The sequence below is a fragment of the Stenella coeruleoalba genome (assembly GCF_951394435.1).
Source record: "Stenella coeruleoalba genome assembly, chromosome: 2".
In the NCBI taxonomy this organism is placed as follows: Eukaryota; Metazoa; Chordata; class Mammalia; order Artiodactyla; family Delphinidae; genus Stenella; species Stenella coeruleoalba.
In genome coordinates, this window is record NC_137147.1 from 134,207,408 (window position 1) to 134,234,586 (window position 27,179).

Genomic DNA, 27,179 nt, shown 5'->3' on the forward strand with positions numbered 1-27,179 from the left:
AGATGGAGAGGGGCAGAGCCGCAGCACTCAGCCCATGCCAGCACAGACTCAGTGAGGGAAGGCTCGAGGGGCTGCAGCCACATTCCACTCCATCCCCTGCCTGGGCTGGTGAGGGGCCCAGGGGCTCCAGTAGGCTGGGGCCAGGTCCTTCTGGAGGCACAGCCCGGCTCCAAGAAGCCCTCCTTCTCCACCCTGGCAGAGTACCTACTTGCTGCCAGGGACCCTGAGGCATGAATCGTGTGAGAGCCGAAAGGGGGACCCCCTTCTCCTTGGAGGATTCTGAGTGCTGAGTGCAATGGGTTGGGGAGACCACAGTGATGTGGAGGGGTGGGTCCAACACCCTGCAGCTCACCCAGTACCTGACTCTGCAGGAGTAGCTTACCGGCTCTCCAGGTCAGCATGTGGGCCAGGCAGGAGAGCATTCCTGTCTTACTGATGGGGAAACTGAGGCCCGGAGGTGTAGTATGCCTTGGCCAAAGTCACACAGCTCACACAGTGAGCAGGAGAACTGGCCCTGGAACCCAGAGCCCTGGTTCTTGGACCAAGTTTCTCTGCCTTTCTCACTAGTGTTAATCCCCTGGGAAGGAAGGGAGCTGGCAGGAGGCAGGTGGGTGCAAAGGTGTCCTGAGGGCATCTGGGAGGGGAAGGAACAGGAGAGGTGCCTTCCTTCTTCTTCTCCCTGCCCCGATCCAGTGTCCACGAGCTCGGGGTACCACTGCCAGGACAGGGGCTAGAGGGCCACCGCCCCCATCAGCCTCTCCCAAGTAAACTGTTCTCCCTTCCTTTCCTGGGAGACGCTGCCTCCCAGATGAAGGCTCCACGGTTGCCCCCAGGGGCTGTCTCACTAGGTATGGGGTTCACACTGGTGGGTGCACCCGCCCCGCTGTGAGCAGGAAATGTGTCTGATTCTCCTGTGTGTGCTCAGTCCCACCACAGGCCTGGCATTCAGTAGGTGCTCAATAGGAGAGTAAGGGAGCAAGTGGCAGGTGGAGTTGGTGACTGTGAGTGAGCAGGGGGGTGGGAGTGGGAGGCTGCAGGGTGGGTAGTAGTGGAGGGTAAGATACCCAGGGCCCCTCCCCCAGCAGGATGTGGGCTTCTTCCCACGCAGCAGGCTGGGCCCTGAGATAAACCCTGTGGGGTTTCCACAGTGGGTTTGATGCCCTCTTGGTCAAGCTGTGGTCCTCAGACGGTGGTGGCTGCCCTTTCCACATTCTGCTAGGGAAGGACGAAGCCCAAGGACGTCCTCTGAGCCCAACCTAGCTTTGGTCAACCCGGCCGGCAGGCTACGTGCAGAACCACAGAGTAGAAAAACCTTGTTTTATTCAGCCCAGGCCTGGGCAATCTTGCTCTGTGGTATGGCCAAAATATAAAAAATAAAAACCAACAACCAACAAAATCACGTTGTAGGGGAAAGTTAAGTACACAGTTGGGCCTGGCATCCGGAATCCCTGTGGTTTTGGTCCACGTTCGCTCCCTGAGGCGGGCAGGGAAGGATGCTCCCAGCGTCCAGCTGCCCCTGCCTGTGGGTGGTGGCTGGGCCCCTTGAGCCGGGCTTGTCCTGGCGGGAGGCTGCCTGGGGAGCAGGGCCTGCTTTGGGAGGTGGGGAGGTTGGCCATCTGCACACCCTCTCCTAGATCAGGATCTAAGGAAAGAAAGAGAGGAGGTCAAAGGCAGGCTGAGGCGTGGGCCCCTCGTTCAACTGTCAGCAAGGCGCCCACTGCCTCCCCAGCTGAGCGCTTCCCTTCCACAGCCTGGATCCCAAGTGCGAGGGCACGCGTGGGCCTCCATTTCCGTCAGTAATCTGGGCTCAGGAAAGGGGGCTCCATAAAGAGGGGTTTCATGGACTCCCATGCAGGGCACGGTCTCGGCACCACCCCTCCCCATGCCCTGAGTTCCAGATTCTTTTCTAGGCCATTAGCAGAGCTGCTACTGTCTGGAAATACTTTCTTGTTTTCTCTAACTCAGTACTTTTGAAAAAAAAAAAAAAGGCCTCCTTTTTCCTCTTCAGAAACATGATTGAAACCCACAGGCATCAGTCCCGTGGCCTTTCTGGAAACGCTCCGTCCGGCTTCCTGCGCGCTGGCCCAGCTGCCCGCCTGTGGTCAGGGTCGAGGAGACGCACTAATGAGACCTGAGCCTCTCCAAGCACTTATGTAAAGGGCTCGGGAGGAAGGGCCTCGGCATGCCCTGCACTCACAGGCCCCAGGGTAGCTGGAGGGGGGCGCAGGGCAACTTCTCTGTCTGCCCTGCTGAGGGGCCCAGCTCGTGGTGCCACCTGGGGAAGCGGGAGGCTATTTGGATGTACCTTTCCCAGCAGCAGGGGGTACAAGAGGGCATGTAGGCTCCCCACCTCCCTCGCACCCCTCAGCCCTTGTATGCCCCTGCCTCCCTTCCTCCTGCCATCCTTCTCCTTCCCTAGAACTGCTTCCCAGAAAACCTCTACCGTTTAGGTGACTCCTGGATTTTTAATGGCTGAACAAGACAAGTCCTGAGTGAGAAGGTGCTGCAAACCCAGGCCTGCCGAAGGGCTAAGTTGCCAGGGATGGGGCGGGAGTCAGTCGTTTCCAACACGCTCTGTGACCTGGATAATTCTGATCGAATTCTGCGAATGAGGAACCTAGTCTCTGAATTGAACCAGAGGCTACTGTCCTCACGGTGTGGTGGAGGGCTGTGAACACTAGCTTAGCGGTAGCAGCCAAGGGCGCAAGGGCTATCTCCAAACACACACTGAGCCCTCACACACCAAGCCCTGAGCCCGGTCACGTGCTGAGCCCTGACCCTGGTCGCACGCTGAGCCTTAATCCCGGTCACACACTGAGCCCTAATCCTGGTCACACACTGAGCCCTGACCCTGGTGATAGCCTAAACCTCTCATACCTATCAACCATTAATAAGCAGACACGTTTGGGGAAAGATGCTTCTCTGGGCCTTGGGATCCCTGCCATTTGTTCCTCAGCTGATGGACTAAAGCTCTAGGAGACTAGTCTTTTTCTCTTTACTTTGTAAATGGAAAAGAGTTGCTTTGACCTGTTCAAGCATTTAAAATTCACATGGAGTGGGATGGGGTTTTTAATGAGTTCGTAAGCAGGGGGTCCCTCTGCAAAGTACTTCATGTGAGGAATCAGGAGAGAGGCTGAGGACAGCCAGCGCCGGGCAGCAACAGCTGAGGCGCCACGTGCCGAAGGCCTGGGAGTTTATCGACTCCCTCCACATCTGGGCCCAGGGACTGATGACTGTTAGAAGTGATTCCAACCAGAATCAGTTCTAACCTGAGACTGCTTAATTCAATCCACCTGATACGGACGCTAATGATCACACAGCTGCCATTCACCGAGCACCCGTGTGAAGGGTCCTGGAACACACACAGATGGCAGGCCTTTAAATTCTCTTCACAAGTCTGCGTGGGAAGTGCTGAAGAGAAGAGTAGTCCAGAGAGGTGAGGTGAACTGCCCGATGTCACAGAGTGAGGGAGTCACAGAAGCAGGAATGCAGAGCCCGTGCACCTCCACCCAACGACACTGCCTGCTGCTGGTCTCCACCTCAGGAGAGATCATGCCCCGGGTCAATGCCCGCAGCCTGAGCACTCCGCTTGGGGTGGCCGGTCCAGCCGCAGCTGTGTGCGGCCATCAAGGTGACCCACAGGGCAGGTATCCTACGTGTTTCATGTGGCCCTGCCTGCTCCTCAGGTAGGAGAGGGGCTGGGGTACGGAGAGCTGGAGGAAGGGCACTTACTGGACAATTTTGCAGTTTGTTGTAGAAACATAGCGACCTGTATAGTGGATGTTGCATCTCACCACATTGTTGGTGAAGTCAGACTCCAAAACAATGTACTTTGGGTTCACGTGCACCTGAAGAAGGAAAGGAACAGAAGGAAAAGGGATCTGGTCATGAGGCTGTGCTTCACTTGGTCACCAGGGAAGGTGGAGAGGCAGACAGGCAGACACAGAGGAGCCAGAGAGAGGGAGACAGGGAGATGGAGAAAGACCATGAGAGACCAAGAGACACAGAGACAGAGACACACGGATGGAGAGACGGGGGAAGATGCGGAGAGACAGAGAGAGGAATGAAGAGAGAGGCAGCTTACAGTCCAAGGAAGCATCGCTGGGTCATCCTTCTTGGAAGACAGGTTTCCCCAGAGTCAGAGCCCAGGCCGGGGGGCCTCGCACGGGGCATTCAGAGCCACTGCCCCAGGGAACCCAGCAGTGAGTGAGGGGCCGAGCAGGGATCCCACGCCTGGTCTCCCTGACTCCGAGGCTCGCACCCTTTCACCTCGCATGCCTGTCTAGGTGACCTGTGGAAGGCCTGTCTGATGCCAGGTAGCATCTCCTGCCCTGGAGCCCAAGGTACCTGACACTCATTGAGATGATGACCCAAGCATAACCTATCTGAAGAGGAGCTGTCCGGACACAAGGGAATCCTTTAAATGCTGGATTGATAGGGGAGGGCTTCGCTGGGGTGGGCTACACCCAGCCTTATTTGCAGAACATTTTAAGAAGAGAGGAAACGATGTTATATTTAAGTTACATTCCTTAGGGGCAGGAACTGTGCATTACTTATGTGCCTTGAATCCTCGGAACCTAGAACTCAGAAAGGCCTTTGTACGAGTTTGTTGAGAGTCGATGAATGAGGAAAGGAAAAGAACACGCTTGACAACCTTGGCCCTTGGGCGAGGCTGAGCAGAGGCCTCACCGAGCCCGTGGAGAGGTGCCCAGGATGGGGCGCGACCAACTGCTTCCAGGTTGCCGTGTTCTGAATGCGGCCACCCAGCGGCCCGTCCTCATGCAGGTTAAAGCCGCCTCCCAGGCCCACCTTCCCTGCTCTTCCTTTACTCCAGCATAGAGCGGTGGGCCCAGGGGGCCTCCTAGAGTGAGCCCTACCCTCGCTTTGCACCTGCAAAGAGGAGGCGAAGATTTGTCTTCCCCAGGTGAGGTCATGATGACCCGGCCCCCGCTCAGCCTGCATGGATGTTCCAAGTTGGGCTGTGTGTCCTTAATGTGCTCTTCTACTTGTCTCCGCAAGGGACGGGGCACTGGAGTGAGTGTACATGGAGGAGGGGTTCGGGCCACATGGAACTATTGGTCACAAGTGCCCTTGGCTTTGCAGGGGTCCTATGAGGAGCTGAGGGTCTCTCTCAGGGAGGGCAGTGTCCTCTCCCAGATGGCACAGAGCCTGCCCTGCTCACAGACAGGGGAATGGACCCCATGGCTCTCCAAGTCCTCTGCCACTTAGGGAAGACAGAGTCACTGCCTCCTCTAGGATCACCACACTTGGGCCAAGGTTCCTCGGTGTTTTTACGGGAAGAGGCTGTGTCTGCCTGAGGCTAAAACCTTCAGGTGGGAAGTGCAGACCTCAGGGACCTCATCAGATGATACGCCCAGCCGGTGAAGCTTATGTCAGAGGCGGGGACACCGAGGGTGAGCATCAGGTTGGAGGCGTGCCTCCAACCAGGGGCCCCACCTTGAGGATGTAGTTCCCGGGCTGCACATCGGTTATGTCAATCCACTGGCAGTCAATGTCCGCATTGTACGTGTCATAGCAGCCTGGGCTCAGGCCCTAGGAAAAGGGACAGGAAGAGAGGTTGGGGTGCTGTGCACTCCTCAGAGCCACCCCATGCCCACTTCAGCAGCCTGGGGCCCTCCTTCCTCTGTGATTCGTCCTGACCCTGGCCTGGGGTAGCTGCTCAGAGTGGGTCTGCCCCGTCCTAAGCCCACTGGGTGGATGGACCAGAGAGATGATAGATATAATAGTCAGATGGAAGGATGAAATGAAGGTGGGGGGATGCCTGGGAGAGATGGATGGAGGAATGGATAGAGAGACAGGCAGGCAGGATAGATGGACACTCTCTGGATGTTTGGACAGAAAGATGGATTCGGGTGGACAGCTAGGCAAATGGAGTATCATGCCATCCAGAATTCGCTGGAATGTTCCGCTCCTTCCATGAGCAGACACCCCTGGGAATGGAGGTGGAGGGTAGCCCCGAGGGGTTCTCTGGTGGCTTCAGGACTGGCAAGAAGACCTGCACTCTCTGAGCTGAGCGGCCAGGAGCCTTGGCACTAGCCCATCTTTAGCTTGGCCTAGCCTCCCCATCCCTGGTGGGCTTCCCCCCGTCCTTCAGAGCCCCTGCCCTGCCTCTCCAGCCCAACCTGTGTGTGAGAGGTGCACGCGTAGCGCTTGAGGTTGCCGAAGTCGCAGGTGCTGTCCTCCAGGCAGAAGCTGGCCTTGTGGCCCTCGGCTACCTTCTTGCCCGTGACTGCGTCCAGCAGGTCGTAGTGGCTGAACTCGTCCATGCTGTGGTAGTGCCTGGGGGCAGGAGAAGAAGAGGGAGAAGAGGGCCTAGTCACCCCTGGCTTCCCAGCCTGTTCCCCTCCTGAGACGGGCCCAGGTGACCCTGCTGTGACACCACCTCCTGAGGGCTCCTGGGGCTCCTTGGTCACTGTGTCCCACAGGCAGCATCTCTGGTGTCCTCACTGAGCCAGTCACCCTAGGAGGGCACCTCCTCAGGACCCCTCACTTCCTCTTGGGCTCCCACCTGTACTGGCCTCCCTTGGGTGATGCCCTGTATTCTAGATACTTCTGTCCCCTATCAAGACCGATCCTTCTGTGTCCCATCTTCCATTGCGGCTTTTGCTAAGGCTCCTCTGAGAAATCCTTCCCCAGTGATGGATCCTTGGCAGAAAACAACGTACGGGGCCCTCCCACCAGCACTGCCCCTCCGGAGTGCTCCTGGGGAGGGGCACTCAGGCCCAGGGCCCTGGCCCAGAAGGGGGGGCGGGCCAGGTAGCCCACTCACTGGTGGCAGCTGTGCCACTCCCAGGTGTGCCGCGGCCGGTTCGGAAGGAAGTCTGCGGTGCCCTGGTTCTTCACGCGCTGGGGGAAACGCAGCAGCACCCGCACGTCATAGTCGGTGGCCTCAGGGGCGTAGGCTGTGCTGTGGGGACAGGCAGGGAGACCAGAGTGGGCTTGGGTACCAGACGCAAACACCCAGCATAGGTCGGCTTGTTCCTGAAGATTCTCACATCTGACCCCTGCCCTGCGGCCGAGGCTCAGGCCTCTGTTCCTCTCTGCGGGCCATCCCCTCCTTTCTGGCCTCTGCCATGTGGCTGGCAGCTGCCAAAGGAGTCTTTCTAAAGAAGCATTTGGCTTGATAATGACCCTCTGAGGGTCCCTGATGCCTGCAGGTGACTCTCAGCTGGGGACAGCCCCTGAGGGTGGGGGCAAATCAAAATCTTCGGAGGGCTTTTATAAAATAGCCCTATCCAGGAGATTCTGACCTTCTCCCTCCCCCTACACCTGGGTTCCAGCTTCAAACACTGTCTCCCAAACAGACCTAACTCTTTCACTGATCTGTACTTTTGCCTGTGCCGTTCACTTGACCCAGAACTCGCCCAGCCTCCTTGACCCAACTCAGGTCCCCTCCTCCAGGAAGTCTGCCTTGATTGCCCCACTTAGAGGAATCGTGACTGCCTGTGAGATCTAACAGTGCTGCCTACAACACACCCTGACACCATACACAACCTGAGCTGGGTCAGTGTAAGCAGACCACCTCTCCCTGATTGTGTGGCTTCAGGGCCAGCAACCTGCCCTTTTTTGCTCAGGAAGCACTGGTCTGGTGTAGATTGCCTGTTCACAATTCACTTGCTGACCCCCAATTGCCAGCTGAGATGGGCCTTGTGAGGTGAGAAGGGAAAAGAGAGGAAACTGAGGGGCAGCAGTGAGGGGACACACATCACACATCACATAGGTCGGAACGAGGGCTAGCTGAAGGCTCCTTCCTCTTCAGCTGACTGTGGACAGCTGTCTCGGCCAGGCTCTGGGGCACTTCCCTGGCAATCATTAAGGTCTGGGCCCTAAGGCTTGAGGCAGGAGGTGGCCAGTCATGGGGATTAGCTCTCTCTGAGAGGATGTCTGGACAACAGGCAGTGTAGGCTCCTGTCTGCCAGGACGTAAGGCCCTTGGCCTTGTCTGAGGGAGGCTTGGAATCTGTCTTTGTCTGTGTTGGAACTAGACATCCTCCTTCCCTCTGTTCAGTTAAGTCCTACCCCTCTGCTGGGCTCAGCACACCGTGGGAAACCATTAGGGTCTGGGTTCTAGGCCCAGCTTGGCCACAAACTCGTGGTGAGACTTGGAGCAAGTTCCTTTCCTCATCTGAGTTCTGCCTGCTGTCTGTGAACTGGCACCGGTCCGCAGCCCACACTTTCGATAATCTCCGAGGGCCCTGCTGCTCCAGGGCTTCAGTTCTGCTGCATTTTCTAGGTCTGTATCCCACACCCAACCTCCGCTGATGCCTCAGCCCTTGCCAACCTCTCCCTCCTCTGGCCGCCCACAGTTCCAGCCTGCCAACTGCTCCTTCTAGCTCTCCTTCCACTCCCTGTCACTTGGTTCTGGGTAAGAGGCCACTTTCTCCAGCTAGACCAGGATAGCCCTGGGATGGAGCCCCACTGCCTCCGCCCCAGCCCATCCGGGAGCTCAGATGTGGGCACACGGGGTATTCCATGAAGACGGAATAACAGTTTGGTTTTGACTCAAACTCCTCAAAACTCAGCCTCAACGGACGGCCATGGAGGCTGAGTTCCTCCCCGCTGGAGGAGCTGTAGCAGGAGCAGTAAGCACATTATGCTCTCTTCCCACAGACGAGACCTGAGTGGGCAGGCCGACTCAGTGGAACTCACGTGTGGTCCCTGGACTGGTGCCAGTTCGTACACTGTCTGTTGCCAGTCTGTTGTGAGATAAGGAATTTGCACCAGCATGTAAACCAACTACATCACGAATCACACTGTCTAGTTCAGCTGATACTTCCTTTTTTTGAAGCAAGACTTTCTCGATGAAGGAAGCAGTAAGTTGAGTTACATTCCAGTGCAAGCTCCTTGTCTTGTTCCAGATGGATAACAATTTGTGGGCAGCTATTCTGAGTGGCAGTGAACGAGGTCTCATTAGTGAGAAAATGTTGAGGTTCTAACGGGCTTCCCAGATACTCAAAAGTGAAAGTAAATAGAGTTCAACTGTTTAAAAAAAGCAAATAATTAAGAAAAATAGGAGCTTTCAACATAGACAGCTGTCAATAAAAGAAGTACGTCAATATAATCTTTAACTAGTTCTTTTAGCACAGGGAGATGTCCCCAAAGCATACATATTTGAACAGAACATTCACTGTCAATAAATTCCGAAGCAAGCTCTGCAAGAGGCAGAAGAACCCAGGAATAATGGAGAGCTGGCTGTGCTCACCTCCCGGGTTCAAGTAAACTGGCGTCCTTCCCTTCTCTCTAGTGCAACACATAACTGAGGCCTCATTGTTACCCATGCCCACAGCCCCTGCTGGACAACCCACACCTGTCCTCTGTGGAGATGACTCCATCATCCTGCCCTCTATCCTGAAGGCGTCTATAAGACTTCCCTGGGCTCCCCACGAGGAATCTTCTCATGAGACACCTCAGATCTGAAGGTTTTAGCTCCTCTCACTGCTCCTCAGTTACTGACAGGGCAACACAGACCTTTGGGGCAGGTGTGAAGATTAAATACCATTAAGTTCCTCATATAGGGATATATACAGAAGTGCTGGATCACTCTCATTCCCCTCCACACCTGACTGCCTTGGGGCAGGCAAGGCCCACCGATGAAGAGGCCAGGGTCGTGCAGCCTTCAGGCAGCCTGGCCGCCACGAACACAGGTTCCGGGGACTGTCCACACTTCATCCTCATCTCCTTACCTGGCCAGACACTTCTCCTCTGCAGCACAGCGCAGGGAGTACAGATGGGCTCTCTGGACATAAGTGGACGCTTGCACGTAGTTGGGGTCCGGGACCAAGTCAGGGAGACCTGGAGTGGGGAGAGGGAGAGAGGGAGGAGGGAGGAATGGTTGGCATTGAGGAGGGTCAGGCTGGTCAGGTGTAAAGCCCAGAGACCTCTCCAACCCCGAACGCCCTGTGCTGTTCTCCTTCCTCTACACAGGCTGTCACTTCCTCCTGGAAACCTCCCAGCGTGAGCAAGGTGTGTGATTTGAACCGTTCTCCCTAGGCTCAGGTGTGGGGTCAGGGAGGTCGGGGGGCAGGGGCTCACCTCTGGAATTCCGTGCTGTTGGGACCGCTGAGTCTCCTGGGACATGAGCCAGACCTGGGAGACTGGGTGGAATTTGGAGAGCAGGAGAAGACAAAAGGGTATTCTCGGCAGGAGGAGTAGCATGAGCAAGGGCCTGGAGGGAGGACTGAGGGACCCAAGTAATTTCCTGACAGAGACACTCCCCTTGGTGTCCTTATTTCCCAGGCCTCTGGTCACCAGACCCCACACACCCTCTGCTCCTCTCACCCCTGCAGCTGGCATTCTTTGTGAGCCGCCAAGAGAGAACCCTGGGCTTCTGACCCCGAGTGGGTCCCAGAGGCTCCTGGGCAGAGCCAGGTGAACGCTGGTTGGCAGAAGTGGGGGTGACGAGGAAGGGAGGGGCTCACAGGAAAACATGTCCCCAGAGCAGGCTGCTGACCGGGCAGGATTCTCAGCCTGGGCGCCCAGCCCGCCCTTCTCAGGATTCCTTTCATCCTGTCATTGGCCCCCAGACCTGACCACACCTTCCCCTGTCTGCAGCCTCAGGCCTCCAATCTGAGGAGGGCCTGGCTCCCTGCCCTGCAGGGCCTAGGGCCCAGTGCCCAGGGGAAGTCTGGAGTCTGCTCCAGCCCCTGGATCACTTGTTCCCCAGGTTATGCTAGAGCCAGGGGTCTGTCCATTCTGCCTCCCACTCCGACCCCGTCCCCGTACATAACTTAGTCCCAGTGAGAATGATTAGGAATAAGCAGAAACCGAACTCAGGTGTCCAGACCCTATCCACATGGAATAAAGAAGGAAAGATCTTGATGTTGGGTGTGTGGAAGGGGTGGGGCACGTGGTGGGGTAGGAGGTGGGCAGGGGGACTCCAGAGCCCTGGGCTCCATCTCAGCTCAGCCACCAGCTTAAACGGGAATGGGCCTGGACCTCCATGTACCCTCCCCTCTCAGGCTGCAGGGATTCTGGCAGATAAATGATAAAATGAAGCTGTAGGTTCCTCTTAGCTTCTTTCAAGCCCTCTGTTCTTGGGGGGGCAGGCACAGTGAAGGGGCTTGAGTCATGCAGACAGGCTTCTAGCCCCTTCTTGCTGCCAAAACCCTCTTGTCAGCTTATAGGTCCAGAAGATGAGGCAGAGGAGGGGAACTCTGGCTTCTAAGCCTTTCCCAGAGGTGTCTGCTACACGCCACCCCTCACAAACACATGCCTGGGGTTCTCAGACCCTACCCCTGCTCGCCCTGGGGCTCCGGCCTCATGCAGGAGCAGCCGGTGTGATCTCACCTACTCGGAATGAAGAGGAAGCTTGGAACACAAGGGTGGGTGAGGATGAGGTGGCTCCTGGCTGATGGGGGCTGTCCTGGCCAGCCTAGGCCCCATTACTCAAGCCCCCAGGAATGCCTGTAGTCATTTCCCAAGGGATCCTCCGGCCTTGAAAGCAAGGACCACCTCCGTATTGAGCTGTTTCTCACCCTCTGGTCCCTAGAAGCTTGTGTTGCAGGGAGGGGGGAGGTGAAGAAGACAGGAATGGTCCCCTTTCCCATTACCAGAGAGCCTTTCCCTCAGCAACATGTGGTGGTGGGTCAGCTGGGCCTGAAGCTTCATGACACCCAGCATTTGGCACCAGATGGCCTACCACCCCCCACCCCAGGCCCGGTTTCAATAAACACTGCACAGATGGCTCTACAAAGCTTTTCTGGCCCGACCCTTCCTCTCTAGGCCATTTCATGAGTTGGCTCTGCAGTCCAGGGAAGCTGGAAGAGCCAGCTAAGAGGCCAGGGGTATTCAGGGCCAGCAAGGGCTGGTACCACTCCTGGCCTCTGACTGCAGCCCGGCTATGATCACATACTGAGTCCTGATCCTGGTCCTATACTGAGCCAAAGATGACCATCTTCCTTCTACTGTGGAGGAATCTCAGGTTCAGGCAGGTGCCTCCTGCTCCAGGAAGTCTTCCCTGATTGGCAGTGACATTCCAAGCTGCACACACTTCTCACTACTAGATCTGTATTGATCTATAATTAGATTCTATCGTATTTACCTGTGTCTACTCCCCTCCAGACTATGCACTCTCTGAGGGCAGGGCCTGGGCCCCACTCACCCCCTCAGTGGGGCAACCCACCGTGCTTCAGGGCTGACTGACCGTTAGGCAGTCAGTCTCTGTCAGGCAGGCTTCTTTAATGATTAGTGCTTCATGCTTTACTGTTCCAATCATCCATAAGCATGCTCCTCACCCTGTCTCCCTCAGGATACCAGGGCACACAGAGGTGCTGGAGGGAACGGAGGCTCAGAGAGGGCAACGAATTTGCCCACAGTCACACAGCAAGTCAGGGAAGCCCCAGGAGGAGCTCTTAGGTCCCAACCTCCTTCCAGGACTCTACTTGTTATTCTTCTTTTTATAAAAATAATTTCTTTTAGTTATAATTTACATACAGTCAAATGCACAGATTTTAGGCATACAGTTTGATAAGTTTCGACAAATGTATACACGGTGTAGCTACCACCACAATCAAGCTATGGATTGTTTCCATCCTTCCTGAAAGTTCCCTCCAACCCCTTCCCAGTAAATCCCCCCTCCCTCCTTCCCAGGTAACCACTCATCTTTTTTTTAATCACTTTAGATGCTATGTCTTTTCCAGAACTTGAATGGAATCACCCTGATCATTATTTTATGTTCTTTGTTCTGCACCTCTGACCATCACAGAGGTCCTGTGACTCCCCTAACCAGCTCCCCCTGGCCCGCCCTCCACCCCTCCCTGTCACACCCTCACTGCCCTGGGATAAGCTGCTGGAAAAGAGAGCAGCCTTGGGAGTTCAGGCTGGGTCCCCCCCACCCACTTCAGGACCCCTGCAGAGGTCCCTGGGAACAGCAGACCCCCTCCCTCAGCTGGTATGTTTTCCCAGGAAGGAACAATGCCTCCTTCTCCACTGCTCTCCCAGGAGGCATTCCATTAGCAGCCAGGCCTGCAGGCTTGAGCTTTCAGCCCCTCCATAGGGGCTTGGGTGTGTGGGTGGGTTGTGTGATGTTGGAAGGAGGATAAGGGAAGGCTTGAGTGGGGGCTTGTGGATGTAGGGTACCAGTTTGCTGTCTCTGGCTTGTGGGGTACAACCAGGCCCTCCAGGCAGGGTGGCCAATGTTGAGTGAAGTCTGGTTACAACCAGACCCGTGCTCCCCTCCCCTCCCCACCATCCCAAGAAGGGTGCATTTTAAAGGAAGATCCTGGAGAGAGGATAAAGCTTACTCAAAGGCAGGGAGAACCATCAGTCATGGGATATCATTTTGTGTGTTGGGGGGCTGCGATCTCTTATCCAGAATATACGGAGTCATGCAGCCCTTGGACCTGGCACTGGAGACTTTATAAAGTAGGTTCCAGTGGGCAGTTTTCCCAGAGACTCCTGTTTTCATAAATGCAGAGAACTGAATTTATCATAATTCTCATTTCAGAGCAAACTAACCAACTAAACTGGTCTATGCAAGGCCCCTCTTGTCATTATTTTTTTTGAACCTTTATCCTTACCCTGACCCTCAGACATATCTTTGAACATCTGTGTCTCTGTGTAGAATCTGCAGTGTGCTGGAAGTGGGTATGTATCCTTGGAAGTATATAAATGACATTGTCTTATAGTCTCATTCTGTTTCTTGATTCCAATGTAAACTTTTAAGATATGTCAAGTTCATTGCTTGTCATTGCTAGTGGGATTCCACAGTATGCAACCTCCATGGCCCATCTAGCCAGTCTCCTGGAGATGGACCCCTGCGGATGGGGCCGACCACTCAAAGGCTGGGTGGACGGTCTTGCTCAGGCTACCCAGGGAGGCCTGGTCACCATCAGCATCCTGCCTTCCATGCGCAGGAGGTAGGCAGGAGCCATACTTCTTACCCTGCTGTCACGGACCTTCTGCGTGGACCTGGGTTGGCCTGGCCCCCCTCTAGGCCTCACTGCTTCCATCGATGCAGACTGAGTGTTCTCCACCTCACTCATGCCCTAGAGCCTGGGGCCGGCCCGCTGTGAGAACTGTTCCCCAGAAGCAATGTGCTGACCACGGGGGTTTAGGCTGCACAGAGCCTGGACCAGGATTGGGGGCACACTGAGTCAGAGGGTAGCAAAGACCCCTGGGATGACCAAAGCCAGGCTATTTGGCTGGGGAGGGGCTGGATGTGAGTGAATCGGGTCCCAAGGCCATTCTGCAGGCAGCCTCTGGTCTGGAGGAAGCCCTTCAGCCTTGGGGGGGCCCCATCAGACCCTCCAGGGCAGTGAAGACACTGAGCTGCGGGACAAGGACCAGCACTCTGCATTCCCGCTCTGCCCCTGGAGCTTCCTCTGTGGGGGATCCAGGGCCCCCTCCCAAGGCCGATGTCCTCCCACCTCACCCAGGCTGGGCCTGGAGCTGCCAGCTGGCCCACGTGCCAGCCCGTGGGAAGCCGAGGACTGTCCTCCCCAATGCATGGAGAGCAAAAGCCTTCCCATCTCAGCTGTCCTTCCCATCTCAGTCCTGGCAGGACTCAGCCGGGGCCTTCTTGTGGGGAAAGACTCCAGCAGGCCATTGTGCCATCTCGCCCAACGCCCTACTGTCCAGGTCCCTTCCCTTTCTTAGGCTCAGTCTCCCATGTGGACGATGGGGAGATCAGCCTAACTGCCCCTTGAGCGCAGTTTTGATGGCTCCATAAACACTTGGAGATTAAAATACTTTCAGGAGCTATTCAGTCCATTCCCCAGCCTTGGGCAAGAGCCCAAGACCTCTCACAACCTCTGCAGACGATACTTTCGCTGCCAGGAAATTCTCCCACCGTCTGACCTAAATCCTTCCTGCTTTAGGAGGAATCTGTTCCTTTCTGCTCAGCCGTTCCTGGCAGCTGCCCGGAGTGGAGGGTCTGAGGTTACATTCCTGCTGCTTTGCCCACACCTCACCTGTTTTCCCTTTGGCTTCCCTTTTCCTGTGGGTTCCTTAAACCTCGTCTCCTTTGAAATCTTTCCTCCCCAGGCCGCCTGCTCACAAGAAGCAGATGAAGGAAAACAGAATGCAAAAGAGCCCTAATCTCTTGAGCCCGGGGCTGGAGGATAAACAATGTCCAGCAGGAACCGGTCAGTGGGTTGTGAAATATGCACAGAGAGGGATATTTCGGCTCCAGCGGCCAGACTCCAGAGGAGCCCCTAGGTGGGGAAAGCGGAAGGCTCGCAGAACACGGCCTGAATAAAGACGAGCTGGGAGGGCCTCCAGGGCGGGAGCCAGCGCGCTGGGTCCTGAGAAATTATTATCTAATAATCAGGACATTAAATTGCCAGCATCAGCCTGGCAGTGCCACACCTGAGTGACGAGCAGGCAGGCAAGGTGGCTGCAGGATCTGCTGCGGTCCACCGTGAAGGGCAATACAGCCCAGGCAAAGGAGCTAGGATGGTCATAAAGCCTGGCCCGGAACCTTCATTGGCTCCCCATCACCTACGGAATCAAGCCCAGACTTCTCAGAGTGGCAGCTAAGGCCTTCTGTGGTCTGGCCTTCCAGATCTCTTAACCCTAAGGATCAGTGGGCAGCTCCTAACACAACTGACATTTTCCGCCCCTGGCCTCTGACCCCTAGTGCCCTTGTCCTGGAATTCCTTGCGCCCCGCCCCACACACCCTTATCGGGTACAGTCTTTAGGCCCCAAAGCCTACCTGGTAGGCCCTCCTCTGCCACCACCCGGTGCTCCTCCCTCTTCCCTCTTCCAGCAAGGGCCTGCTGCCCCCACCAGGCTGGGAGAGGCAGTTCACGGGCAGCGATGGCCTTGCTCCTCTGAGTGGCAGGACCAGAGTCAGAGGAGGGGATGTGTGTTTGTTCAACTGAGCAAACTGCCCAGGAAGTAGCCGGGGCTGGGCTGGGAGGAGGCTGCCGCTCACCTTTGCGGAGGTAAGCTACCTTCCTCTCTGTTCAAGCCTTCTGCCACCTCCTTGCACACCTCACTCACTCACACTCTTCCCAATGTGAAGACAGCCCCTACCTTCCTGCCAGCCCACCCTTGCAGGCCCTGCTTAGTGCCCCTCTCTCCACCTCCAGAAGCCCCTGAGGATCGTATGGTCTCCTGGGTTCCCTCCCTGCCCCTCAGACCCTTCACAGTGACCTGAACTTTTTATCCTTCTTACAAAACCCACTCGACCCATGGCCTTCTCATCTCAGCTTATGGCAACTTCATCCTTTCAGCTGCACAGGACATAACCCTTCCTGTTATGCCTGACTCCTCTCTTTCTCTTCCACCCCACATCCAATCCATCAGGAAATCCCATCAGCTCTACCTCCAAAATATAGCCCGAAACTGACTGCCCACCACCTCTGTTGTTACCCCTGGCCCGGCCACCGATATCTCCGCCTGGATCTCTGTACAGGCCTCCTCTCGGACTCCCCCTGCCTGCCCCCGCACTGTCCATTCCCAGCATAGCAGTCAGAGACCCTGTTTAAATGTCACTGCAGGAGCTCCCCAATGCATGAAGAGCAAAAGCCAAAGTCCTCACAGTGGCCTACAGGCTCTCCATGGTCTGAACCCAGTTGCCTCTCTGACCTGTCTCCCATAATGCACCCACACCCATGCCATGCTGCTCTAACCACACTGGAGCACACTTGAAAGCCCCAGGGAACTCCTGCCTTGGGGCCTTTGCACTGGCTGTTTCTTCCGTCTGGAATGCTCCACCTGCAGATAGCTGCATGAATCGCTCTGTGCCTCCTTCAAGTCTTTGCTCAAATGCCACCTTCATGAGGCCCACCCTGACTACCTTTGCAACCTCTCCCAACACTCCAGATCTCCCTGACTTATCTCTATTTTTTCCACAGTACTTACCCCTTCTATTATTTACTTATTATGTTTACCCATGAAAATACAAGATCCACAAGGACAAGAATTTTGTCTCTTTTCTAAAACTAATGAATACCCAGCTCTAGACCAGCATCAGCACAAAGTAAGGAACTCCATGAATATTTGTTGAATGGCTGAATTTCCTCATGAGATGATATCTGCTCTCCTCAGCCAGGCGAGAGCCCCTGGGGGAAGGGGAGGGTGGGATTGTCCTTTGCCTGCCGCCCAGCTGCACAGCGTGTTCTGAGAGCTGGCGAGTTGGGTGAGATGGAAGTGGGTCTGGGCCGCGGCATCCTGCCTGCCTGGTCTCTTGCTGCTGGGTTGAGACCTCAGTGAGAACAGGGATGGGTCCAGGGCGCCCCTGAATTCCCTGTACCCAGCTCAGGGCCTGGCACCTGTAAGCCCTCAGCGAGCGCAAGCACAAATACTGGCACCCCATAAAGGGTCTGTTGGCACTGCCTGTGTGAGCACAGCCTTCATTATCAGGCAGAGGCTGGGACAGACTCCAAAAGCCCTTTCTTTTGAAAAAGGATTAGCTTTGGGGTTGGAAAACCCATGGTTCCAGTTGGCCCACAAGGGGGAGGAAGGGTGGGTTGTCTCCTGAGACTCTGGTGGCAAAGCCCCCTCAGGCCTCGACTTCCGCATTTGTGGACCTTCCTGCTCTGGTGTTCTGACACCCTCTTCCCATTTTCAGGTGATACCTAAATGCCCAGTTTCTGGGTGTCCATGAGTAAGGGGGAGAGGGACCCAGGTGCAGCCCCAGCCCTGTAATCCTGAATCCAGACAAAAAGGCCCTCTGGGTCCAACCGCCTGTGGTGAGGAGGCTGTTAGGTCAGGGCAGGGGAGGCACGAGACCCAGCCTCTCCTTCCAGCCTCCTCCCAAGCGGACTGCTACTCCGCAGGAATGCCGGGCACAGAATTGGAAGCAGGTGTGGGCTGCCTGGGCGGACCACCCGCTCCTCGCCCCCCCCTTCCTGTCCTGCCGCTCCAGCCACTGCCCTGGGGAGTTTTCCATGTGCTCTTGGCTTGGACAGGAGTGGGGTGGACTTGGGCTGGGACTACTAGGGAGAAGTGCCCCTTTGGAGGTGACAGGAGATTGAGATGGGGGTCCCTGGGGAGGGGAGAGAGGGAGGAGAGGAGACGAAAGGCCGGGATGAAAGGCCAGAATTCCCGGGCCAAGTGCGGCAGTAGCCTGGTGCCTGTAAGTCCCGAAGGACTCCCCACCCTGCTCAGCCACCATCCCAAAAGGCTCTGTGGGGCCTGTGAACTCAAGGCAAAAAAAAAATCCAACTTTTTGTGTCCTAGGGGGTTTAGACCTGAGAGAAGCAATGAACGCAGAGACATACCCTTCCCTGAGGGGCAGAAGCAGAGGGAAGGCTGGGATGGTTCAGTGGGGGAGAGAGTCAGCCTCGGTCCGAGCTTGGCTGCTGCTGAATTCTGAGACCTTGGATGAGTCACTGAACTTCTCTAGCCTCAGTTGCCTCCTCTGTAAAATGGGGGTATAATATCATCTACCTCACAAGCTTGCTGGGGGTGCTAAACGAGGAAATAAAAACAAAATGCTTGGCATAGTGTCTGGTGCATATTAAGGGTTCAATAACAGCAGTGGCTATTATGATTATTTAAAATGGGAGCTGTCTCTTCTTGCAGGGATGGTCCAGTTTGAGAACAGGGGAGAGAGGATGTGGCCTTGCAACTGAATGACACGAGAGGAGACGGGAAATCTGCCTGCGATGAGGTTGCTTCGGACACGATTTGTTTGTTCTGACACTAGTGACCTTCCATTGCCAAACAGGGGAGTAACAAGAGGACCCAGGTCCCTCTATCTCCATAGTTGTCTGACCCTTTACCCCAAGTTCCTCGGCCTGAAGACTCCATTTCTTTCTGAAGGAGCAACTTGAGACAACTTCTGGGAAGGAAGGAGGGATGCTGAGCTGTGATTCTGCCTCCACCAGTCACCAGTTATGCAACCTTGGGCTTAACCTCCGAGGGCCTCAGTTTCCTCATCTGCAAAATGGGGGTAATAACAATACCGAGGGTTGTTATGAGAATTAAGCGACTAATTGTAAAGCTCCAAGAACAGTGTCAGGTGCTGTAGATGTGCTTGTTAAACAAATGTTCTGGAGTCTATAGAGTGGGAATGACAAGGCTTCACGCTAACGCCTCACTGGGGAGGTGCTCGAAGCTGTGCAGTCTCTCTGTTTCATCTCACTCTGTCGCAACCAGTGCCCAGAACATGGTAGGAGTCAAGCATCTGCTGAATGACCAAATGGATGTGCAAGGTAAGCCTTAATACATGAAAATGTAGAAAAAAAAATAATGCATGTGGGTTAAAAACTCAGGATGGAGAGCCATGCAGACTCAAATTCTGGTTTCACTACTAAGAGGTCGTGTGACAGTCAGCAAGTGAGCCTGTCACCGTATCTATGAAACGGGATGGATAACAGCATCTGGCTGCTGGGGTTGCTGTGGGAATTAAGAGATGATGTAAACAGAATTATCCCTCTGGAGGTGGCTGGGGGAACTGAGGTCCAGGTTCAAGTCCTGCCCCAGCTGGCTTGCAGGTGGTGTGAGGGTCCTCCCGGGTCAACTGAGTGCAATGCAGAGATGACAGGCTCAGTTTGAATTCTGGCTCGGCTGCATCCAGCGGTGAGACCTCCCCAGGTCTCCGTTTTCTCATCTGTACCAGAGGACCGTAATCCCCCCCTCTCTAGGAGGCTGTGCGGGTGAATGAAGTTGCACATTCCAGCCACAAAGCTCAGCAAGGGCTCCTCTGCAATGGCTGAACTTGTCATCATCATCCTCGCCTGGGGGCTCTAACTCGGGATGCTCTGGGTGGCCAGGCCTCCTGCATCGACTCCAAGCCTTGTGGAGGTGGGTGGGTGACCTGAGTCAGGGGGGCAGGAAGTAGGGGGTGCAGCAGGGAGCCAGGGCTGCTCTCAGGGACTAAGCGGCCCCGTCTGGCCTCTTGGGTGCAGGAGGCTGGATGGAGAGGGACGTACCCTAGAAACACCCCTGTGTGAGTGCAGGGACATGAAACACCTGGGCCTAGGAGCAGCACGATCCTCGTGGGGGCTGTGGAGGCCTGAGAGAGGGAGAAGGAGGAGAGGAGAGGAAGGAGGTGCCTCAGGTTCTGATGCAAAAGGCTAAGGCGCTGAGATTTTGTCCTGAAGGCCTTGGGAGCCACAGAGCCTTCTTGAGCAGGAGAGTAATATGGTCAGCAATGAAAGGGTGTATCTGCCCCATGCGTAGGATGGACTGGAAGGGACCAGGGAGGAGGCAGTCACAGCTCCGATTGGTTGTGTAAGGACAGGGAAGGAGGACCCACGCCAGGCAAGGTGGGCACAGCCATCAGAGATGCCCTGGGAGGACAGCCAGGGTGGCTGCTCCACGATACTTTCATAGGGTGGCCAGAGGCAGTGAATCAGGCCGAGGGTGTAAGGGGGGGGCCCTGACAGAAAAGCCGTGGTCTTCTAGGGCCAGAAGTCATCTTAGTCTGCACCGGTACCACCAGCTCAGAGAAGCTGAGGCTGTGAGGAGGCAGGAACAGGGACAAGGAGGCTAGAAGGGGGCCCGGCTTGGTAGAGGGAGGGGCACAGCACAGGGGCCTGGGAAGCAGGCAGCCACCCTCCAGGCCTCTGCACGGATCTGCTGTGACAGGCAGACCAGGTATGTGACCTGGGCCTCTGTTTCCTCGCCTTCCCTCCCGTTACATATTTCAGAGACAACGGTACTGCAGGAGGCCTTGGGCAGCCCCCCTCCCCGGGGTGGGAGGGAAGGGGGTGCAGGCACCCAAGGAAGAAACCAGGCTCTGGACAGGCGCTTGGAAACTGCCCAAACGTGGAGGACGTGGGTGGTGCGCACATGTGTTTGGTGTTGTGAAGACATGTCCGCGTCCACGCCCACATGCACGCGGGCTGCCAGCGCCCAGCCTCAGACCCCTGGGTGTGCGGCCAGGAGGAATGAGGTCAGTCTCGGAGAATCTACTCTGGACTCCCACACCAGGCCTGGGGGTCTGATCTCAAGCACAAGGCTTGGCCTTCCCCAAACCGGGATTTTCCATGGTCCCAGCCTAGCAGGGTGGGAAGGGGAACAAGTGATGGGGGAGAAGGTACTGCTCCCTCTCTGGCCTCTCTGTGAGCCCCGATTTAGCCTGCACCGCCCCACACACACCTTCCCCCCCATGACGAGGGAAGGGGCACTTGGAGGGTGCTGACAGCTTGCGGCAGTGCTTGGGCACCTCCTCCTCTCGGAAGTCCTCCCTGAGTTCCTAGCGCCCACGACTGGGGAGGCCCCTCCCCTGGGTCCCCTAACCCATCCCCCCAGTGCCTGCCCAATCACAGCACTGAGGTGCCCCCTTTTCTACTCCTTCCTCAGGGCAGGGCCTGGATTCAGCTTGGCATCTAGTATACTGCGTTCCGGGGAGAAATGTATTTAATCCCAATTGAACACTGGGGCTCAGGGGCAATGGCCAGAGGCCCTGCTAAGCGCCAAGCACCCCCCGCTCCAAACATAGCCTTGCTCTGGCCAATCCCCCTCTGAACCTTAAGAACTGAGAGGCTAAAGAAGGACCTTAGAAAACCCACTGGCTTGGGGCGTAGATGTCAAGTCCCAGGCCTGGCTCTGCCAGCACTGCTATTTGAGGCTATTTGAGGCCTCGGTTTTCTCCTCTGCCCAGAGGTGGAGTGCTTCTGGCTGAGCCCCACTCTGTGGTCTCGCATTCTAAGAAAAGCTACCACAGAAGTTTAGCTTATAGGTAAAACACGCTCTCCTCCACGGAGCTCTGGGAGCAGTTGATGCAGAGCTGTAACACACCCTGCTGCAGGGATGCCGCAAGCCCTGGTGCGGATCAGATCCGGGTGAGGCCACGGTGGCAGGAGGATGCATCCTTCATCACATCACAGAAGGGCCTTCCATCTAGCTCCTGTTCTAGCTCCTGCAGGTTCTCAAAGTGGGATTCAGCACCCAACTTGAGTGCTACGCCTTGAATATGAGGGAGTAAATACTGCCAGTGTGGACACTCCTCTCCCCTAGCCTTGGGCTCCAGCAGCCCCTAGAGAGACGGGAGTCCCCACCCCTGCACCCCAGCGGCAGCCTCTCTCACCCAAGGTCATTATGGCTGGAGACAAGGAAGCGTCCCCGTGTGGACAGAGGCAGAGGAGCAAAGGCTGGGGGTACACTACCTGTGCCCCTGAGCCCTGCAGTGTTCAGCCCTCACCTGGTGCGCCCGGCACAGAAACATTGTTGTGGAGCAGAGAGTCAGGAGTAAAGAATCATGGTATTAATCGCAGCCTGAAAGAGGCAAGGCTGGGGTGGAACGCATATGCATTGGGGACTGAATGGAAAACCTTGACCAAAGCTGACTTTGGACTTGCAGAGACAGAAGCAGGAAGGGGAATTCTAGGACAGCAGGACCAATGGCCGTTCAGCCCTGGCCAGACCACTAGCGGGCCCTTGCCAAGGTACTCCGCCTGCTATCAGCATATGTGGAGTTGCTCATCTGAAGAAGGAAGGCTGCCCCTTCCACTGAGTCCTCGTGTGTAGATGGCTTGGGCTTTCCCAAAACTAGGTCATATCTTCAACATCCCCTGCACCCCTGTCCACAGCTGCCTCCTGGGACTCTCCCCCAGGGCCAGGACTAGGGTGAACTGAGTGAAGTGACTGAGGCCCTGGCCTGGGGAGCAAAATTTAAGAGGGCGCCTAAAAACTCAGTAGCTAAGAGAAGTAACATTTCAGGCAATATTTTTAAAAATCAAAATTAACACACAAAAAAATCTGTGATGAACAAAACATCAAAATTTCAAATAAAGATGATCAGTATTGCTGATTTTTCAGTTTGCCTCAGGCTTGAATACAGTTTGGCATGCCACCATAACTGATTCTATTTAAAATTTTTTTCATTTTTTTTGCATTATTCTTGATTTAAAAATGCATTAAAATATTACTTATCTCGATTAGTAAGTTTTTCGGTGCCCAGGCTGGTGCCCCACTCGCCTCTCTAGTCTGGGCCTTGCAGTGTGCCCCTGAAGGAACTCTGGGTTATCTAGTCTGCACTCCTGTCAGCCCAGATTCTCTCTTCTAACCTCCTGTTCATTCAGGCCAAGCTCACAGATGCCCAGTGACCGGGAACTTGCCACACCTCCAGAGGCGTCCCCTAAGGCCTTTCTGACCCTGATGCTCCCTGCTTCACCCTGTGAGGCTGGCAGAGGGGCACCTCCAAGCGTGGAGGACATGCCCTGATGGGAATGAGGGAGAGGCGGGGAGGGGGGCTCCTTTACTTTGTCCTCAGATGACCCAAGCCACGTCTGGAAGGCGTCTCTTTACAAAACCTGTCCAGTCCCTCCACCCCCTTATCCCCCCAAGTCAGAGCCCCGGCCTGCCTGGCCAAATCCTGGCACCGATGATGATGAGTGGACAGGGCGAAGGCCGGGAGGTGGGAAACACTGGGGCTGCCTATGGGGAGGAGGGTGGGGGTCCTTACTTAGCAGCTGGGGGAGGCCTTCGGTAAAGGATGGAGGAGGGCCTGGGCGTCGGGACGTACTCACCTCTACCGTTTTGGCTGGGCCGGTACACGCTGCCCACACTCAGGCGGCCCTGCTGCGCGCCATTGCGCTCCGAACCCGGCGGGGGCGCGTCGGAGCTGCGCACCGGCAGGTAGGGAGGCTCCACCACGCGGAAGGGGGGCTGCGGCTCCACGGCCCGCGGCGGGCTATAGGCCTCGGGTGGCATGTTGCCGTAGGGCGGGTACCAGCCGAGGCGGGGGTCGCCGCCGTAGGCGCCACCGTTGGACTGCGCAGCGTCGGGGGCCGGGTCGGGGTAGGCCTGCTCGAGGCCCGCGGTGCCCTCGTTGTACAGGCTGTGCGAGTAGCGGCGGTCCAGGCCGTCGGCTGGCTGCGGCTGCGGCGGCTGCGGCGCGTACGGCCTCTCCGGGGCCGGATAGAAGCCCTGCGGCGGGTACTCGGGCTGCTCCTCGCCGCCGCCGTACTCCTCGTAGCGCGCCCGGGGCTGGAAGGGGTAGATGACCCCCGCCGCGGCCACGGCCGCCGTCCCTGCGCCCAGACCGCCGCCCACGCCGCGGTAGTACACGTAGCCCTGGTCGTAGGTCCGCGACGCGGGGTCGTATGTCTCGTACTGGCTGACGAAGGGCGCCTGCGGATAGGGGAACTGCTGCGGAAAGGAGGACGGCTGGCGGTAGGTGGTGGCGAAGGCCGAGGCCGAGGCCGAGGCCGAGGAGGCGGAGCCCCCGTGCCGTTGCTGGGAGACGGAGGTGCGGGCCCGGGCCATGGCCGTGCTGTCCCCGACGGCCACCTCGCGCCAGTTGTCGGGCACCTGGCCGAAGCCGAATGGGTGCCGCGCTTGGCCGCGCACGGTGTCCGAGCCGATGCGCCCGGGCAGGGGCAGCGACGGGGCCTGCCGACGCCGGAGGCCCCCGTGGCTGCGCCGATGCGGGGCCTGGGGGGCGCCCGCCAGCAGCACCCGGGAGTTACTCTCGGAGCGCTGAGTCCCCGCAGGCAAGTACTCTGAGCCCGAGTTGAGCAGGCTGTACACCTGCCCGTTGTTCTCCCACTGGATCAGCTGCCGCCAGCGTCCCTGGTCCGAGCCCTGCCCTGGCTGCGCCTGCTGCCCGTGCACCAGGACGCAGACGCAGGCGCCCCACACCAGGGCCCCCAGCTGCCAACCGGCTGGGGCCAGAGCCATGGTGGCCCTTCTGCAGAGGCCTGGTGGACTGAGAGGCTCTCAGGAGTGGCCCCCTGTGCGTGCTTCTCTTCCCACGGCCTCGAGGACAGGACGGCTCCTTGCCTGCCCCAGCTCTAGCTTTGTCCATCCTGGCCTTGTCCCGAGCGGGACTGCTCCTCCGATGACAGCATTTCGAGGCCAAGGGGTCAGGGCAGGGCAGGGGCGGTGCCCAGGGCTGCACGAGGCTCTCTGCAGGGCACCGGGCAGGCAGGACCGCCTGGGGGCCTTACATGGCCAGCCCGGCACTGGCTGGCCGCTGGGCTGGCGCTTTCCCACTCTGAATGAATAAGCAACAGGCTGGGAGCATAGGGAGGTTTCGGGCAGCCTGGTCCGCCTGCTGGGGCCTCCTCCGCGGGGCCCTATGGCCCGCCGGGTTTTAGCTATGTGGCCTGTCCCACAGCTGCTGTGCTCCCTCAGTCTCTGGAGCTCCCAGCCAAGCCCCAGACCTGCCTCTGAGGAAGGGAATGAAGAAGGGAGTAGGACGGGGCCTCTGGGGACTCAGGCCCGGTGAGTGGGGCCCTGGCAGGTATAACGGGGCTGAGGTGTCAGCACCATTCTGACCATTTCTCTCTGCTTTGGACCCAGCATCCTTGGTCTCACCTTACTGGCTTCTTGTTCGGGCTTGAATAAGCCCCTGACTCGTGTCCACTCCAGCCTCTCCCCAGGATTCCTGGGCTCCCATTCTCCAAAGCCAGTGATCAGACACCCTCCTTGTTGGTGGGCCTTCCTGGGCAAGATGCTGACTCCCAGCTGAGCCGTTCTCTAATTCTGGACCTCGGGTGTACCTTAGTTCACTGGGCCTGAGCACAAAGCATATGGACCTTCAGCTTTTTCCCTCTTGGCACATCCCTGGGCCTTAACTCTCCCAGTCTGTAGAACGGAAGTATGCCCCTGTGCTGAACAGAACTTGTGAAATCATGGGAGAGATCAACTTCCTGCCCATCCTGTGTGGTTTCTGTCCTGTATAACCTAGAAATAACCTGAGTGTGCACATGGATAAAGTGAAACTCAGGGGCTGCCTTTGATATGGGATAGGCATCATTGGGAGGCACTATGTGCTATGAGCACATAGCAGAAAGGGGGAGTCAGGAGAACGGGACTAGTCCAGTTGCTGTGATTAGGTTGCTGGGTGATCTTGGGCAAGTCCTTTCCCCATTCTGATCCAGTCACATCTGATCAGTGGAGGATCAGACCAGATGGTCCCCAAGAGTGCTTTGGCAGGTTCTCTATTCTCTCAGCAGAAATAAGAGGGGCCTCAGAAGTTTGAACACTTTGGCATCCAAGAAATCACTCTGAATGCCTCCCCTGGACTGCCTTCTCCAACCTTGGTCATGGGAACTGGAGGACGGAAATTTCCCTCCTGTGCTTATACACTAAAGAGGAAGAACCGGCCCTTAACTTGGTCTCTCCAGATTCCCCTTCTACTTTGGAAATGCCTGGAGACCACCTTGGGAGGGGACAGCCAGAGTGGACATTCCTCAGACACCCTGGACCCCTGGCTCCTCATCCTTGCCAGCCGGCATTTGTTCCCCCATCCCACTGTGCTTCAGGATGCGGCTCGGTTCAGGTGACTCAGTGCCTCTGTCTACCCTCATAGTCCAGCCAGCACCCGTTCAACACAAGCCCCTCGGCTCCCCGGTATGGGGTTTGATCTCAGACTCCAGACAAGAATCCTGCAAAGAGCAACTGGTTTGGTTCAGGACATTGAACCAGATGCTGAGGGCCGGGACCAGGAGGGTTAAGCTTTCCCTCCCGCCCGCCTGCCCCCTGCAGGGCTGGCCTCAGCTGCTTGGAATCCCTGGGGTCCTGTAGGGCCCTCCCGCCAGCCAGATGGGCAGCAGCGCCAGGAAAGGAGGAGGAGCAGTGGAAACAGGCCTCAGGGTACCCCCAGGCAGGGAGGGGAAGGGAAGAGGAGGAACAGAGGAAGGATATGGGATGGCTGTGAGGTAGGGGAGCCCCACTGGCAGAGTGGAGCAGGCAGAACCCTTCTTCCTGAGCCAGGCAGGGGACAGGGGCTGCCTCAGGGCTTTGGAGCTGTGGGGAGATCAGGGCACAGGCTGTTGTGCTCAGCCGGCCTCTGCCTGGGAGCCAGCTCTTGGCGTGAAACCCTACCCAGTGCTGGCTCCTGCTGCTCTTTCTTGTTTCTTAATAAGGTCGAATCAGAGTGAGTCAGAGGAGCCAAGTTTCCTGTTAGGCTCTGTTTGAATAAACTCTGCTCTGAGCATAGCTTGGGCCTCTGCGCAGGCTCCTGGGGCCAGGGCTGCGGCCCTGCCAGCCATCTCTGCTGAGACTGGAGACCTGGGGTCTTGGCCTGGCCTCCAGATGCTCCCCGGGGAAGCCCGTTAGGCTCTCGGAGCTACAGTCTTCATCTATAACTTGGGGGTAATAATACCTTTCTTGTGGTATATTTGGGAGGATGAAATAAGAGGTTTTATGAAAAGTACCCAGCACAGTACCAGGCATGTGGCCACTATTTTTTCTTTCCTCTGGACTGGTGAGAGAAGGGAGGGGTTCATCCCCAAAGGTGTTCCCCCATTCCCCATTTTCTCTGTCCCTTTCATATGTTTTTTTTTTTTTTTTTTTTTTTTTTTTTGTGGTAT

The 27,179-nt window shown here is 56.7% G+C and overlaps 1 protein-coding gene across 1 annotated transcript; it reads right to left on the minus strand.

Moving 5' to 3' along the window:
* Nucleotides 1–1,317: 1,317 nt before the first annotated feature.
* Nucleotides 1,318–25,729, minus strand: LOXL1 (lysyl oxidase like 1). Its single transcript, XM_079913522.1, has 7 exons — nucleotides 23,388–25,729; nucleotides 9,704–9,812; nucleotides 6,791–6,928; nucleotides 6,144–6,300; nucleotides 5,458–5,553; nucleotides 3,733–3,848; nucleotides 1,318–1,642 (listed from the first exon to the last, which is right to left on the minus strand). Exons 1-7 carry the CDS (start codon nucleotides 24,538–24,540, stop codon nucleotides 1,636–1,638), a joined length of 1,776 nt encoding a protein of 591 aa, XP_079769648.1. The 5' UTR covers nucleotides 24,541–25,729; the 3' UTR covers nucleotides 1,318–1,635.
* Nucleotides 25,730–27,179: the final 1,450 nt, after the last annotated feature.